The sequence below is a fragment of the Python bivittatus genome, unplaced genomic scaffold (genome assembly GCF_059951505.1).
Source record: "Python bivittatus isolate LINGU-HERP-01145 unplaced genomic scaffold, Pbiv_v1 ctg000480_np1212, whole genome shotgun sequence".
NCBI lineage: Eukaryota > Metazoa > Chordata > Lepidosauria > Squamata > Pythonidae > Python > Python bivittatus.
The window spans coordinates 46,559,499-46,577,033 of NW_028277075.1; the positions used below are offsets into that span (position 1 = coordinate 46,559,499).

Genomic DNA, 17,535 nt, shown 5'->3' on the forward strand with positions numbered 1-17,535 from the left:
ATTAAAAAAACAGCAAAAAATACGCTAAAAGAGTAATATCAATGAAACATGCTTGATTATATCAGTGGGACGGTTGTGCTTGATGGTTCAGAGCCATTTTCTGAACGTTTGGTTCAATATTGTTAGAGAGATGAAGGCGCAAGTCCCCTCTTTCCACGATTTGGAGTTCTTCGACTTCTCTTTTTTGTAATTAGATCAGTCACAGCACTGAATCCTCACTCGACAAGCACGCGCTGCGATTAATCATGCGGGAAAACAGCTGACGCATGCGCTGTGCTGGTTGGGATTGGAGAAGAATCGTACTATCGAGTTCTTCAAGGTCACCCTACCTAGAATACAAATTCGTCTCACCATTCTTAGAAGTGCGTGAGGGCAGCCGTCGCGTAAGTTCATTTTATTGCTGGTACAAATGGTGTAAACCGGATAATTGATTTAATAAATTTTTGGGGGAGTTTTAAAATTAAGTTGGAATGCCAAAACATGCTCATCACCCCTCTACTGCCCAAAACATGCCCACTGCCTCCCTACCACCCAAAACAAGTTCACCGCCCCTCAGCATCCTCCCACCGCCCCCCGGGGGGCGGTACCACCCCCGTTGAGAACCAATGGTCTTGCAGATCTGGTGGCATGCAAACTTAATAAATCAGCACAATCAGCATTATACAAAACACTTGTATAACTGTATAATTCATTTGCTTCCTCTAAGTCAACAATTATACTTTTTCACATTCATATACTTTTCAATTACTTTCTGAAGAATAAAAATCTGATCTCACATGCCCTGCCTAGCATAATATCATTTGCACTTTTCAAGTTTTGTTGGTCACTTTTTATAGACTTGCAATCTCAGTTCTGCCAATACTTTCCTAGACACAATTAAACTATTCCCTATAATTTTTGCTTTCACTTTTGCTACCTTTAAAGCATTCTTCCAATCATCAGGTACAAATGGTAATTAAACAAGCCACATACCCAGCCTTAAGCAAATTACACCTGTACATTAACTTTGCTACAATTATAGTATCTACCCTTCCAAGCCTTATTATTTTTCAAAATTTTCATAGCATTTATCACACTAACATTTATAGCATTGACTTCAGTTCTACTCTTCAACATATTACTATTATTCCTATATAAATCTCAAAAATATTTTTTATAGCAATTTGCTTTTATTTTTTTAATCCATTCATTCTGCTCCACACCCTTTGTTTAGCCCTCTTAATCCAATTCCAAAGCACTTTTTATTAGCATAAAATTTGCTCATTATTTTTTTCTGCTGCTTTTAATCTTAATCACTCTTTTTCATTACTTTTTTTTCCCCTAGCAATTATTTCCTTACGTATATGCATTTTTCCCATTCAGCTGAAGAATGTTGCACATTTTCCCCAAAAACATATATCTGATTCTGTCAATATCATCATTCATTGGAGTGTAACATGAAGCTAGTATCGTGGAGTCCTTGGGGTTCTCTGAGCTTGGCTGTTTTCTTGCAAATGTTTCATTACCCGGCTAGGTAATATTCTAGCATCTTCAGTGCTAGAATGGGATGGGGTTTGCTCTCTGTTTATATACAGTGGCATTCCCTGCCAGTGTTGGTGGGGGTGGGGGCTTTGTTTCATTCTATATTTTCCCTCTGGTAGTTCTTTGATTAGGGTATTGTTTACTGCTGATTGTATGTCTGGTGATAATCTTGGTGTTAATCTCTGTTTATCTGGGTAATGATTTTATTTATTTATTTATTTATTTATTTATTTATTTTTGATGATTGCTGGTGAGGAGATGTTCTGGTCTTTTGTTTTCCTTTTTATTGTCTGTTTTGAATAAGTCAGACTTAACCATAGTTTCAACTGGGAAGCTGTCAGCATCTTAGACCAAGCTAAATCCAAAAATGCAAGGGAATTCCTGGAAGCTTGGTATTCAGACAACACAGCCATCAACAGGCACATAGAGACAAACAAGGTCTACACACTATTCAAAAGAGAGCAAACTGTCTGGAGCAGTTGTGGGCCATCTCAAGTCCTCTTCTTGTCCAGAAAGGAATTATGAAGACCCAGTCAATTCACTGGCTCTTTGTTCTCCCAAGGTCTTCAGTTCATTTCTGCCCTGGAAGTCAGCAGGAGGAACTTTTAATATAACAACTTTTCAAGCAAGTCACCTCTCCTACTTAATATGTATTTGTTTAATTTATACACTACTTTTCCATCAGAAATGGTGATCAAGGCAACCAGCAATAATAAATCAAAATAAAAGAGATAATTAACATACAAATTAACTAAGCATAATTAAAATCCTATTTTAAAATGTATGAATAAAAACAAACAAAGAGCATCCAATGGATTAAAATCCAGCTACTAAGCCAGTTTATCCACCAAAAGCCTGTTGGCTGAAGAGTGACAAAGATGAAACTAGTCTGACCTTCCTTGGCAAGGTGTGACAAAGCCGGCAAAGAAACATTAAGAACTTGTTTCTATTCCCACCCAATATGAATGAAAGAAGAGCATCCCCAAAGATCTGTAAGCTTGAGAGGCATGTTAAAGCAATTATATTCTGTTTGTCTTGATCATCCTCTTCAGTATATACTATATGGTGTCCACTTTGAATCAGAGGAAAACATAAAGATGTATAGAGATAAGTGTGTAAGTTTTCTGCTGATTTATCTATATCAGGGGTCATCAGCTTTTGAGAGCTCAGGGGTTGGAACTCAGATACTCAGCAGACAGACCTTCCAGTATCACAGTGATGTCATTGAAATGGTGGTATTAATTTTCAGCTTTTTTGCGGGGGGGGGGGCAGCTTTTGGATTTAAGAATGAGAGTGGGAATGGGAAGCATCTATGTGGCCTCTAATACACACATGCCAAATGGTGGAAATCTGTCCAATTTGTTGCCTCTTCTGTTCTTTCTTTTTAAACTTGGACACTCTACATTTTGTAGTTTTTCTTTATAAGGAAAGCCTCACCTCTAATCACACAATTGTAGCTGTTCCTTTCTACACCTTAGCCAGCTGTGAAATATTTTTTGTGAGCTGTGATGGAGTTGTGAACACCATGTGGTATTCCAAATGGAACTGGACCATAGTGTTATGTTATTGGGATTTCTGTTAATCTCCCTCTCCCAAACTCAGAATTACTTGCATTGAATTTTCCCTTTTTTAGAACAACAACTACAACAGGACTTTGATTTCACCTTTTTAACAACCTCTCCAACACAATTCCAAGTTCCTTTCCTACTCAAATCACTCTCAGTTATGACCCTAAAGCTTAGGGCATTTGCAATCTGGATATTTCCCCCTTCTCCAACTGATATTACTTTATGCTTGCAAACATCAAACTACATATGCCACTTCTACTTACAGTATTGTATTTACCTTGAAGAAATCCTCTTGAAATGCTTTGCAAATCTTTGTTTATTTAATCATGATGAATAATTTACATTGATCAGTAAAGCTGGCCAGTGTTCACCCCAAAAGCTAAATTGGATCCAGAAGGAATTCATAACTGAGATTGAATGACTAAAAAAAATAATAATAAGCAAACATACATTAACACAAGCATATCCAGCCAGCTTAGCAGATTATGGTTCCTAATTTCAGAAAGTGTACTTATACACCTTTGTTTCCTATGATATCCAGATGTGACAGGAATATTATTCAAATACAAGGGAGAAAAAACACCCCTATCAACAAATAAGCTATGAAAACCAAGTCCTAGTGATCATTAACAAAGGCCATGAAAAACATAATACATATTATGTCCAATTATATACAACCAAAGATTGATGAGAGTAAGACGGGACCAAATATCTTTTCTTTCTCTTCTTCCTCCTCTCCCTTTTTAGGCTTTCAATTAGGGACATACGCTTCCAGTTATTTACCTAGCTTCTAACCATGACACTAAATATAGGTCATTTCCACTCTAGTGATTTATACCAATTTATAGTGTCATCCCACTATTGCTGTGTTGATATATCAGTAATGAAGACAGACTTTATATAGCCACAATTATGGTGAGTTGATAATATGAGATCCTATAAATCACTAGTGAGGAGATGGCTATAGTTAGCAAGTTTTTATTTTATTATTTAGCAAGTTACCATGTTTTATTCTTTCTAACATTACAGAATATTGGAAAGAAATTATGTAAAGGGAGGCAAGACTGTTCATGAGTGGCCATTGGTGGGATAGTGCTCAGAACACAGAACTGGATCAAATGTGGTGTGGTGGGGAAAACAAAAACCTGGGAAAAGAAAAGTCAGGCTAAAAAATGAGCCAAATCTGGCTGGGGGCTGCAGAGAGAGAGAGAGAAAAAAAATGAGAATAGAAAAAGTCACCCATGTGTTCTTACAGGAGAGGCGGTTGGGCAGAGTGAAGGAAAAGGATTCCAAAAGCCATGCTTCTCTGTCAAAAGGAAGCTTTCTCCCATAATCTTAGAATTGTTTTTTTCTGTATTTCATCAGAACACATCTGACGGCTCAATGGGCATTCACTAACAATTGTGTTTACTTGGGTGAGGGTAAAATAAAATTGCACTGATTGATTATAGTTTCTCATTTTGCCACCTAGTAAAAAAAGATTGACAGAAAGAAAAAGCAATGGGGGGGGGGGAGGATTTTCCAGTGTGGTGTGAGCTGGTAACTTTCCCCAAAGAAATTATATAAAAATAGCCTAGAACTTTTATACGTGGCAGAAATGTGCCCTAATAATATATATATTTTTTAAAATAGCTGACTAAATTAACCTCACATACTTTGTAAGGGATACTTTAGCAGATATTTATGACAGGAATCAAAGATCCACAGTGGAGCCAATTTAGAGAATTGGATAAATGATTTCTAATGCTGCGACTCTGGGTAGCAAGAAACCCTAGTACTAATTCATTATAACACTTAAAGTCAGGGCATTTAAAAATATATGATTGTGTTTAAAGCTCACTATGAATATATTTTAAGGATTTAATTACACATTAATATGCTTCATAAGCATACCTGATGTAAACTTCTCCACTATATATTGTAGATGTCCTCTTGTGTGTGTCTTATTCCTAGTAGGTTCCTCAGCGCCTACACTTGCCTTGATTCCCTAGTTTTAATATCCCAGCACAGAACCTGGCTCTACCCTGGGAACTGTCGAAACCCATGATCCCTTTTAATTGGTGGTGCCAAGTATTAAGCTGAGACCACATGAATGTGAAACATGTGCTTTCTTACATAGTCATCCTAGGGGCCATATAATACTGTGGAGTCCTTGGGGTTCTCTGAGCTTGGTTCTTTCCTTGCAAACGTTTCATTACCTGGCTAGGTAACATCTTCAGTGCTAGATGGGATGGGTTTGCTCTCTATTTATGTGCTGTGGCCTGACCATATTAGCACTGAAGATGTTACCTAGCCAGGTAATGCAATGTTTGCAAGAAAAGAACCCAGCTCAGAGAACCCCAAGAACTCCACAGTTCAACCCTGAGCTACACATATTCACCCCTATTAGTGCCATATATAATGCATCAGTCCATAAGAATAATGAACTGCTAAATTGTCATGAAATGGAAAGTATGTTTTTGTTGTTGCTGTTTTGGGTGGGGGAATGAGTAAGACAGTTTTATAAATTTCCTCTTAAAATTTACCACTTGCTTTTAATATACAAAGTGCTAAAACATACAAGACTGATTCTCATAACAATATTTTCCAGATCAGAGACAGCAATGGAAAGCAATCAATAATACCTTTCACTGGGGTACCAGCTGAAATCCCTATATCCCAGCAATGATAATGTATTAGTATTTAAGCCTCTTTAACATTTAGCACTCTGAACTCTTCAAGGCAAATTTACATAGTAACATAGTAATTAATGTAACTCATGTTGATAATCAACATTTTAACCTACTTGGATTCTCAGAATTATTCAGCATAAACTATGTTCTTACAGTATAACTTGGAATGTCATATTTGCCTCTTGGTCCCTACCCCATAACAACATAAATTTCATAGTTATCATCAATTATAGGATCACCTGACCTCTGGACTCCAAAAATGATGAGCTCTCCTCTAAAGTAGATAGGGACATAACCTTAGTTCTATACCCTTCCCATCAGCTCAGGATTTCAACAGCACTGTTGATAGCCATAACAATAATGCAATGCTTCTTTGCCAGCCCAGGTCCTCCTTATCAGTCCTAGCTGGCATGATCTAAACCAGGTTTCTAGAAGATCCTACAGAGAAACAGAAAAAAATCAGCACTAACAGTTCCTCTGCATTGCTATGGGGGATTTACTTCTGTAGCAGCAGCTTTGTGGGTTCCTTACATAGTAATGCAGCTTCCCAGCATTGAGGAACAGCTTTTCTCTTTGTCCTGGCCCACAGCACCCTGTTCTTATTCTTGAAATTATTTAGGAGCTTCTTTATTCTTTAATAATCATAGAATTATAGATCCAGAATCATAAATACTGACTTAAAGGAGCAAAATGCTAATCATTGAGGTAGCTACAGTAACTCCTTATGGGAAGGCTGATATACAGGCAGTAGCAGGTCCTCATAGGTCACTTCTGGAGTAGTTGGGACAGGTGCTGTCAGCCTTATCATGATTAACTGCATGTACCCAGGAACTGTTTTGAGAGGCTGCATACCATAACTATGAATGGAAGAAAGAACAACATTGCTTAGGAAAGGACTAATTAAAGGACTAAAACGTATACTATCTTGGTAATATTAAAAGACTGGATTCTCCCTCCAGTGATTTACCAATAACATATCATAGATTTAGAGGATCCCTGAAAAGTAATTATTTCTATTCCTTCTGTATTAGAAGTCATTAAGTGATGAAGTATGCAACCAAATGAGCCTTATTTGTCTCAGCTAGATGTTTAAAGGTGTGTTTTAATGCCAAGATAATGCATGCCCTAAACAAATTTTATTGTCAAAAGATTGCCAAGACCAATTTTTCTTTTTCCCCTAAGTTCAAGTACCCTTTTTTGGGTTCCTATTCTATTTTTAGTATGCAAGAAATAAATATATTCAACACTGAATTCAAATGCTAATACCTGAGAGAGAGTGGTGAGAGAAACAGAGAAAGAGGATTTTATAATGCTAATGAGCCTGCAAATATCCCAACCCTTAACTACCATGTTGAATGTCACTTAAATTCACAAGGGAGTGGCTGTGGAGGACTGAAATGCAAATGTTAGCGTTCATTTCTCCTTTCCAAGTTTGGGAGTGGTTTTACCTCAGCTTGCTTTGTTCTTTTCCTGAGGTCCGAGAGATTGTAATCATGGTTTTTGCCATTGACCAGCTGCAGTGGTGAAGAGATACTGCCAAGGAGAAAAACCACCCAGGGTGGATGAGAGAAAAGGAAGGGCCAGCATAAAGAAAGGGACTCACAGATGTAGGGTGTGATGAGCTTGTACACTCCCTGTACTCAGTGACTTCACTGGTCAGTATGGGCAAGAGAAAAAGGAGGAAAAGGCTCAGTGGCCATTATTTGAATAGAAGAACAAATGTTTAGGAAGGCCAGCAATACATACAAAGGCCAGCAATACATAAAAGTCACGCGTTGGGGGGAGAATATCAGTGTGCCTTCCAACAATTAAATGAACCCTTTTACATCTTATTATCATATTTCTTCCAATTGTCATTCATGGTGTACTTTGACATGTTCTTGCTGTACACACACATATGTACCTACCCACACTGTCACATTTATTTAAATATCTCAGTTTTTGTTCTCTTGAATAAATAAATCCCTATCATTATATCAAACAAATGTATCCCACGCAGACACATGCCTTCCTTGTCTCTGTCATCTTGCCATTTTTGTAAAAGCATATTTTGCCTCCTTTTACAAACTTGTATTATGCTTCATGCAGTTAAATGATAAAGAAGAGTCAAATATCATTAGTTACTTAGAATGATACATGTGGCCTTCATTATTTGCTGTCTTATTATTTGTGGTTTTGTGTATCTGCAACTGAGGGACCACAACTTGGTAAACATAAATGTTGTTGTGTATCTGCAGCTTTGGCTTTATTTTTATGCCTGCATAAAATGGCAGATTAGTTTTTACATATGTGCAAAGTATGTTTTTAACAGTTATGAGTAGGTTGTTGTGCAATGCACCTGTATTTGCCCCTCTTCTTCACTTGTCGTGAATCTCACTAGATCATCCTAACCATAAGAGTCCACATGACTTCCTTACAGAACTGCCCTTGTTTTGTGGAGCAAGTATTTTGGCTAGTGATGGAAGGTGACTTTCTCCATCTGGTTCATAGTGTTTACTCTGCTTCACAAGGCTCTTTCACAATCTCAGAGGAAGGACCTCCCAGTTATACTGCTGGACATTTTGGCTGCCCGAAAATTGGTCATGGCTGTCTCAGGTCACTCTCACTAGTTTGTGGCTAGCACTAGTATCCAGCAGTACAAATGAGATTGCCACAAATGTTCCTTGGGCACAACTAGCATCCATTGGAGTTTCTCACTTTCACCACTGAATGCTAATGCCTATGGACCACTCAGAGTGATCTATTGTTCATACCAGTAGATATTAGCATCAGCAGTACATTGCTTGTGACTCCCTCTGATTACTATTAGCCATTTCATTCAAAATTGAGTCTACATCTTCACATTCCTGTGTGTATTTATCAATTCCACTCCACAGGAACAGATTAGCTTCATTCATATCTATTACATTCTCCCCCTTTCTCTTAGCCTCATACCAAACATATCTAATTCATTTCTTGATTCATGCTTTTTTACAATTTTTGAAATCTTAAGTTAGGTTTATAGGCTGCTTCAATAGCAGATGAATCTTAAGTGGCATTCACTCTAATACAATAAACATAAACATATTAAAACAATAAATAAGCATACCATGGTCCAAAACAAATAATAGCAATAATGTTCTATTAGTCTCACTCAGGAATAACATGCTCTGTAACAATTACCCGCTTGAGGGTGGGAATCCACCATTCTCTCAGTTCCCAAAGGCTTTCTGAAATAGCCAGGTATTTCAGGATTTTGATTGGGTTTTTATATAGGGTTGATATTGATCCAACCTATTCCTCTTACATGTCAAGTCTCAAGCTCCCATATTCCATTATCATCAGCAGATGTGCTCATACATATTATCCTGCCCCACCCCCAAAATCATGGCTTTGATCAATCAAGACTTTCACATAATGCTTTTTAGTGATGTATAGAATGATTATACTAGATTACTAGCCTTTGTCATTATCAGTGCATATGTGGGATTCCCTTTTAATTGTAAGGGACATGTTGGTCAATGTGGGTACATTTTGGCTAATATACCACAAATGAAATTCAAGCCCAGTTTTACCCTGACCATGTTTACATGATTCTGTACAAGCTAAAGTCTCTACTCAAGAGATTACCTTTCAAATCATTCTACTGCTGTCCTCTCAATCATTAGTATAAAGTCTACATACTACCCAGCTCACTGTAGAGTGATATCTTACATGTTCATAGGGAAAAGTATTGAACACACATTGATATCCAAAGGAGTGTGAGAGAACAATTATAATAAAATTTGATATGAATTTATGGAATTGCCTTATATTAGGTCTGCTTGTTTCTTCAATCTACTATTGTCTCCTCTATTTCATACATGCTAATAAGATTGGTGGGTCTTTCCCTTCCTTCAGCTTTTCAACTGCCATTGTCATATGTTAAACCTAGTACCTTCTATATTTGCTGCATCTCCTATCTCAGATAATCCTTTTCCCCTGATTTTAATTTCATTGAGAATGAGTCATATTTCAAATATGTAGAAAATATTGTGCTAATAAATGTTGGCATGCAGCTTGACCTTGTACCACAAAGTTCATACTGTGATTCATGTCTGCAGCACTGGAAACATGAGGAATAATGCTATTAAAAACACAAATGAAGACAATGTTTGAATGTGTTGTCATTTCAGGTACAAAGGAAATGAAGTGGAATTGTTCTGAATTTTAATCAAGGTTTTGTCCTGCCGTGCATACAAAGATCTTTTCAGTATCATATGTTTCTTTAGAAGTATACATTGGGACTCTAAATAATCTCTTAATCTGCAACTCTCATTTTATTTTCCATTAATTTCACTATTTGTTTTGAAGATGTAGCTTCAGAAATGTTGTTTTGCATATTTTATTCCATTAACCACTAGAATAAAAGCGGGGGGGGGGGGGAAATCCTTGCTTTGTTCTCTACTTTCTCCAATTGAAAGACTGGCATTCTTAGCCGTTTCTTTTCCAGACTGCTTTCTACATATGAAGAGAGTACTTCCTTATTTTTTCCCCTCATCATGAGAATAGAAAGCTCAGATACAGGGTTTTTAGTATCTTCTTTCCTTAATAAACTTTATTTAGCCTTTTTTTGGGGGGGGGGACGACTTTATGCTTCTGTCTGATTTGAACCATTTCAAATTCAAAATACCTCATCTGGAGTCCAAAATGTCCCACTGAGTGCTAAACAGCTGTTTTAATCATGAAACAAGCTGGTCTGAGAAATACTAGGTATTGTTCCAAGCCAAAGACAGAGTTCCTGTAACTCAAATGGAGCTGTTTCAACCTCACAGCATTCCTGAGATCAGAGTGTTTCACATTTGAAGTGGTTTGAATTAGAAATGCCTTATATATTCTACATCTGCTCTGGAAACTGTTAATTAGTTTGGTTCTGCTCATACACATATGCTTTGCTAAATACAGGCTCCAGTGAACAAACTGGAGGATTCCAATTTGGGTTACCTTAATATTTTACCTTCAATTTTCACTTCTCCGATCCATCCAATCAGCAGTACATATCTATTCCTTTCTCTGCATTTGATAATGTGGATCATGAAACCTATGTCAGGATAAATGCCTTCCTCTTTTATGGGCCACAAGTACTTTGGCTATCTTTCCATCCCCTAAGGACCTTTTAAGCTTGTTCAAATATTTATTTTATTCAGTATTTGTTAATTACTGGCCTTTGTGTCTGGCTTTCCCCTGCTGTAGCTCACCCATCTTTTCTTTCAACACATTGTAACTACAGCCATGCAGTGCTTATTTAGTTCTAGTGTAATGGTACACGCAATGGTACAGGCAAGATCAATAATGAGGGCAAGCTCTAATTCAGGAAAGCTGATTTAAACTCCCTGAAGAACCTCTGATAAGCTTTCAGACAATCCCAATTCCATGGATAGTTTGAAGAAAAAAAGGCATATCATGGAAGCAGAAAACTACTGAAAAAACTACCAAGGAAACATGTAAGAAGTACAAAAAGAAAAGTTCAGAAAGATCTTGTGTTTACTGAAACGGAGATAGTTATCTCAGTATCATTTTTTACAGGTTACATGCTATGAAAATGGCATGGAGTCTCACAGCATCACTGATTTTAATGGTTTATTACTGATGCTCTCTGAGGCATAAACAAGAAGTAGCGTTATGATGGAACTAGCCAGCTGTGAAGTTTTGCTCTAGAAAAAACATCCCTTTCTGGTGGCTGTTTAATGTTTATCAATGAATAGCAATTTTAAAAAAGGTGGTAGTTTGCTTGCTGCTTATATGCAATATTTCTATTCTGTAGAAATAGAGTCCAAGGATTCAAGATTATTTTTTAGCTACATTTATCTGGGGATATAAAGGAAATTAAATTAAATTAAATAAGGTCTGTGGACAGCTTCAAAGGGATGTTTTGCTTCAACAAAGCTCTGGACAATCATTCCAAAGCAGATTTTTGAATAAGAAAATCTGCTTTGGAACCGCTTTGAAGCAGCAAGTTGAATCAGAGGCCTCTGAAAAGCTTTGTAGACAGTTGAAGTGAATCATAGATTTGATGGTTTTTCTGCTAGTATTAAGCTTGCTAAAGACAATATACAATATTATAACTCTACATCCATATATGGGGAATGCACAGGAAAGATTCTGAGTGGTATGATGAAGTCTTCATCATTGATAAGTAGCTGGCCAATTTTATCACCTTATGAAATGCTTTGCCTTTGGTTTGAGTCAAGGGGTGAGATGGTAGTGCTAACACTGCTTTGGGCTTCATTCACTTTCTCAGCTCAACCTCTTTAATATAGCCCACCAGAAACCTTAACTTTGTTCGCTCTTGTGCTAGTGGAACATTATACTTGCATGCAGCAGTGTCTGTAGTGTGTGTGTGTGTGTGTGTGTGTGTGTGTGTGAAAACAGGCAAGATGGCCGTTTTGACACATGCACCATAGACACTGCTGCTTCCATGCTGGTCTACTAATGCAACAGGTAATCCAGCAACTCAGCTCTCAGCACTCTGAATGCTGGCACAAATCTGACCAATCTAGTATGCACTCTTGGGTCAAACTTTTCTTCTATATTCTTCATAGCTGAGGCAGACTTAAGTCTTCCAACTATGAGTGAATAGGTGCTATGCTAACAATCATAAGCACAGGTCTAAATGTTTTACAATAAGAATAGGGGAGGTCAAGGCTACAAATGTCACTTCTTCTGTGGTAGCCTCTTTCTCTATGACATTCTATCTCATTCTGCCCATCTGATTCTGCTTCCTGTGCTAATTAACAAACACAGAATATTACTATCAGTCCACAAACCTGACAAAACTGAGTCCTGTAAGTGATAGGAGAATCCCTTTCCAGGAGAGGCTAACCTTGCCAACCAGCTATGCCAAGTTTCCTGTCACCTATGGGACCCCAGTGAACAGAGGCAGCAAAGCTATACTACCCCACAAGGGCAAGTCAACAGTTGCTCTTCCAGTCCCTTCTTTCAGAAGAGGCCAAGCTTTACCAATGTGATCTGTTCAGGTTGACACCCTGATAAAATCAGTGATAAGGACATCCTGCTCATAAAGGACCAAACCTGCTAACCAGTTATATCAACCCTGCTTGGCATGACAGAAAGGACAGTGATCAGAAATAGCAAACTATACCCCCTGTGAGGGTTCTTTGTTTTCCAAGGACTGGACACATCACAGTGAAGCAAATCTGTACAAAATGCTTTATTGCGGCACAGACCTTTCCCAACAACAGACTACTGCTCTCCACCCATCTAGGACTTGCAAGGTGATGTTGCCATGTAAATATGTCTTTAATACTCAGCCTTTAACTACTTAATTCAAGCAAAAGTCTATAAGTCTGTAAAATGGCATACAACCTTTGTCTTTTTCCAAACATTCTTACCCTAGTTGGGATGAGGTGTTGCTTCAGTGTGGTTGTTGTTCTTCTAGTTGCTACTGAGGTCCCAGCCAAGTTCCAAGCAGGATTCCCACCAGGTTATGTTGCTCACCATAACTTGTGGTCCTGCCAGTTGAATGATAGTCCTCTTGCCTGCTTGTAATAGCTGCCAATCTCCAGACATTGCCTCCACTTCTCCATCTGTATGCCATTTGCTTACCACCTTTCCTCCTACACATGCACCTCCCTACTCTGTCTTGGCATTTGCTTTTCTAAGCTAAGAGCCTGGGCGGGGTGACGCTGCCTCTGGATATCAATACACCCTTGAAAATGGCAGGGTGTGGCTCAATTATCACAGGCAGCTGAAATGCCAACTTGGATGCTTGTGAGTAAAATTTGAATTAATGAATGAATATATGAGGGAAATGGGGTGAGAAGTGTTTCTGCCTGGCTGCAGCTACTCTTCCCAACTTGACTCCCTCACATACCCTATGAGGACAGGCCAATGGTTATTTTTCAGTGTTTTCCCAAACTCCAGGAAAAGAAACAAATATATATCTGTGGTAATTGAAAGGTAAAGTTTTCTTTATGGTTCACAAATGAAGCAATCTTTATGTCCATTTAAAGGGAGATGGGAGTGTGAGAAGATTGAAATTACCTAGTCACATCATTCCTTAGGTCTATTAATTCATGAATACATGTCATACATACATACATGCACACACACACACATATTTTTACTAACTATGTGCAGAAAGAATATACTAAAAAATTATTGCAAGAAAACCCTTGAAGATATTCAGTGGAACCTTGGCACTGAACTTGGCAATAAACTCCCCTTAAAGTTTATTCTTCCTGCTACTTTCATCCTATTCTGCAAAAAATGAAGCAGCTGCAGATGGATAAATCTTTTTTTTTTTTAACTCAAATCTTATAGTGGTTCAAATCAGTTTATCTTACTCTTGATTTTTTAATCATAAATTCAAATGGACCCATGCCTCTTTGAAACTCAAATTGGAATTGAATCACAATTGATTTATATTGGCCCAATATATAGCTTCCATTTGAATAACCAAGACTTTGGTTACCAGATCAGAACTCTGGAGTCATTCATATTCTAACAAGAATCCTTAAAACAGTAATCTTAGGAAGAAATCAAGATAAGCCCTGGGCATTTCTGTGGCACAGCTATGGCTTCTGAGCCAAAGTCTAGATCTGGAGAGTGACAGATGATAGGACACTGGTTTCAGCACCTGGTTCAACATGGCTTGTCTGAGGCCCAAGAGATCTGACACTGCTTCCAACTCTTCCCTCCTTCCCTGCTTCCTTCACATTAGGGTATTTCCAGAAATATACATGGCCACAGATGATCATTACATTACTTGCGTAGATGATTTTTCTGTAACATAGTTGTTTTTATTGCCAAATAAATGCATTTAGCATCTGGAACTGCATGAATAAACTCTGTTTTATTCCTCTGGCCACTATAGTACTTTATACAAGTTTAAAACGTAAGCTGGACTTACAGACAGAATCTCATATTAATATTGTTGAACTGCTTATTTGTTTTGTTACAACATAACCATAACAAATCAGCAGTGGTAAACCATGGAATAATGCAAGAGTGGTAATTGAAAGGTAAAGTTTTCTGTATGCTTCACAAATGAAGTAATCTTTATGTCCATTTAAAGGGAGGTGGGAGTGTGAGAAGATTGAAATTACCTAGTCACATCATTCCCTAGGTCTATTAATTCATGAATAAGCAACTTTAGATTGGAGGCAATAAGTTCTTTCTTCTTGTCACTAGTTCAGAGTTTATTATCCGCTTTAACTTTGATGAGGGAAAGACCAATATTTTGCTCTTTCCAGATTATGCCAGAATGCAAAGTTTCCTCTACCCTCTGGTTACTCCTTTATCACTGATGCTTTGGAATCCACAAAAGAGTGCATTGTTTGAAACTTCTGTCATTCTTATAATTGCAGTAATATCATTTGATTACATTCAGAGGAAGTAGCTCTCAGTTTTGCAGCACAAAGGATATTTTGTTGATCCATTCCCCCTTTGTGCTGGTTTCTTTTCCCCAAGCTATCAAAACTTCTCCTTCTCCTTCTCCTTCTCCTTCTCCTTCTTTCTCCTCAGAACTGAATTGTGTTAGTTTCCTTAGCTTTGAATGTACCTTTGCTATTGATTTCTTTGTAGAGAAAAGGGATAGGCTTTGGGAATGTATACATAAAACAGCAAGAGAGTAGTAACATTGAATAGCGCAGAGTACAGTACATGTGAACAATTTTCCCAATATTTATTTTTTCCACTTCTTTATTTTCAATGTTAAAGTCACCCCAAAAGGTAACATTTGTTGAATTTAAAATATTGTCGCACAGATACCAGTTATAATTAGCAGATTTTTGAGCCAAAATAGTATGTTACAAAAGTCTAACAGATAATAAGGCTGCTATCCTGAATACATGAGGATATGGCTGTGGATGTTCAGATCAGGGACTATAAAAAAAATAATAATAACAAAACAACTCTCTTTTGGGTCAGTAAATGAACTGGATACTGTAGCAATCAACCCAAGGTGTAATTTCCAGTTGTATTTGTGTTGCTTCAGTTATTTTAGATGATCTCACCACTGTCTTTTTAATGTGTTAGACAGGGCTATGAAGAACTGGAAAGACAACTTAAAGAAGTCTTTAAGGAAAGAAGCAACATACTTCGCCAGCTGTCAAAGACGTCCAAAGAGCTTGAGGGAATTAAAGTAAACCTTCAGGTCAGAATTTAATTTTTTCCTCCTCTACTACAGCGGTAAAATGCATTTTTCATTAAGTCTGTGATATTATTTATTCTGCTCACATGAGGGTTAAATGTGGACATGGGATGTAGACAAAGATACAAGTGCTTTCCCTGAGTTTCCCCTTCACTGTTGGCTTCTTCTTAAGTGGTGTAGAAATGCCTGCATTACCTGTATTTCTGCCTTCTCAGATGACTTTATTGGATAACGTTTTTCTGATCATATTCAAGCAAGCATGACTTACTAACCCCCTTCAGACCTCTCTGCACAAGGGATAGAGGGGATGGGAATTTTCATGGTAGCTTGCCTATTCATTCATGTCAACTCCCCTTTTTAGCCCTTCTGTAGAACTATGCAAGCCTTTTGAAATGAGTATTAATGTAATATTAGTGGAAGGTTTCACAATTTAGAAGGCAAAAGAACTTTGTTCCTTCTTTTTCTGTTTTCTTTTCTTGTTACTATTACTTTCTGATCATCACCAGCACTTCTTTAAGTATTGGTATGCTCAATTCCCAATTCTTCCTACCAATCAGATTTCTGTCTCTGGTATGGCATAGATCATTTGGAGAAGACTTTTCTAGCCCTTCCTCCATTTGTGGTTCAGTGATGAATGAAAGGCAAAGAGATGGAGAAGACAGAAAGCCTAAGATAAAAGCACTTCTAATATTTCATTTTTCATTTTCAAGAGCTTGCTCTGTGAAGAAAGAAGGGCATATAAGTTGAAGAATCAAGGTCTTCTTTTCTGTCTTAAATCCAACTGGTAATGTGGAAAACAAGGGCATTGATTTTCTAACGGAAGTGATTTTTCTCTTTCTGAAATATAGCTTTTAAGATAAAGGGGGATGTAACAAAAATACTTTGGACTCCTTGTCAATATTAAGATAATGCATCATGATATTTGGCTGGGAAACCTATGACAAGTCCCCACCCAAGGATGATGATAAGAACTAAACTTTCCCTGACATATACTGATATTTGGACGCATTTGATGTTCAAGTTCATTTTAAATCTGAATCATTTCTGCCATGTGAACAACCAAATTTGTTTGAGAGTGCTGTTAAGACCCTGCAATAGAAGAACAAAGTTGTATCTTCCTCAGTTTGTTTTCTGTCATAAAATGTACTTTTCACATAAAGCCTTTAATACAAAAAATCACAATGAATAATTTTAGTGGTGAAAGTTTTAAGGAGCTCCTTGGTAACACCTGGTTTCTTCCCTTTGTTATCAGTCTTTGAAAAATGATGAGGCATCAGCCAAAAGTGATGTACAGAAACTCCTGGAATTAGGCCAGAAACAAAGGTATGATTCAGCATTTATTTGTCTTAACTATTATATTTTTCTCATATAAACAGAAAATGGTGATGAATTCTTACCTTGTTAAGCCAGTCAGCAAAACAAAGCATTCACATAAGAAGTGGACCATATAAAAGCAACAGTCTGACCTGAAACACTAGTTTCATGCTTTGATGTTTAAAAAAAAAAAGGGGGGGGGAGTCCTCTTGCAAGTTGTAAAGTTATCAGGAAAGAACAAGGTTAGAATCTTTTTCTTAAACCAGTTTTCTACATGCGGAGTTGCTTCTATGATGCGGTCTATTCCACTTGGAGAAAAAATATATTA

The 17,535-nt window shown here is 37.4% G+C and overlaps 1 protein-coding gene across 1 annotated transcript in view; it reads left to right on the forward strand.

The window, feature by feature from the left end:
• LUZP2 (leucine zipper protein 2) overlaps positions 1-17,535 on the forward strand; it is a 368,157-nt gene that overhangs the window by 178,826 nt on the left and 171,796 nt on the right. Inside the window, exons 2-3 of the mRNA XM_088145088.1 lie at positions 15,779-15,896; positions 17,146-17,216. Coding sequence (XP_088001214.1) covers positions 15,779-15,896; positions 17,146-17,216 — 189 coding nt within the window. The remainder of the gene's footprint in view (positions 1-15,778; positions 15,897-17,145; positions 17,217-17,535) is intronic.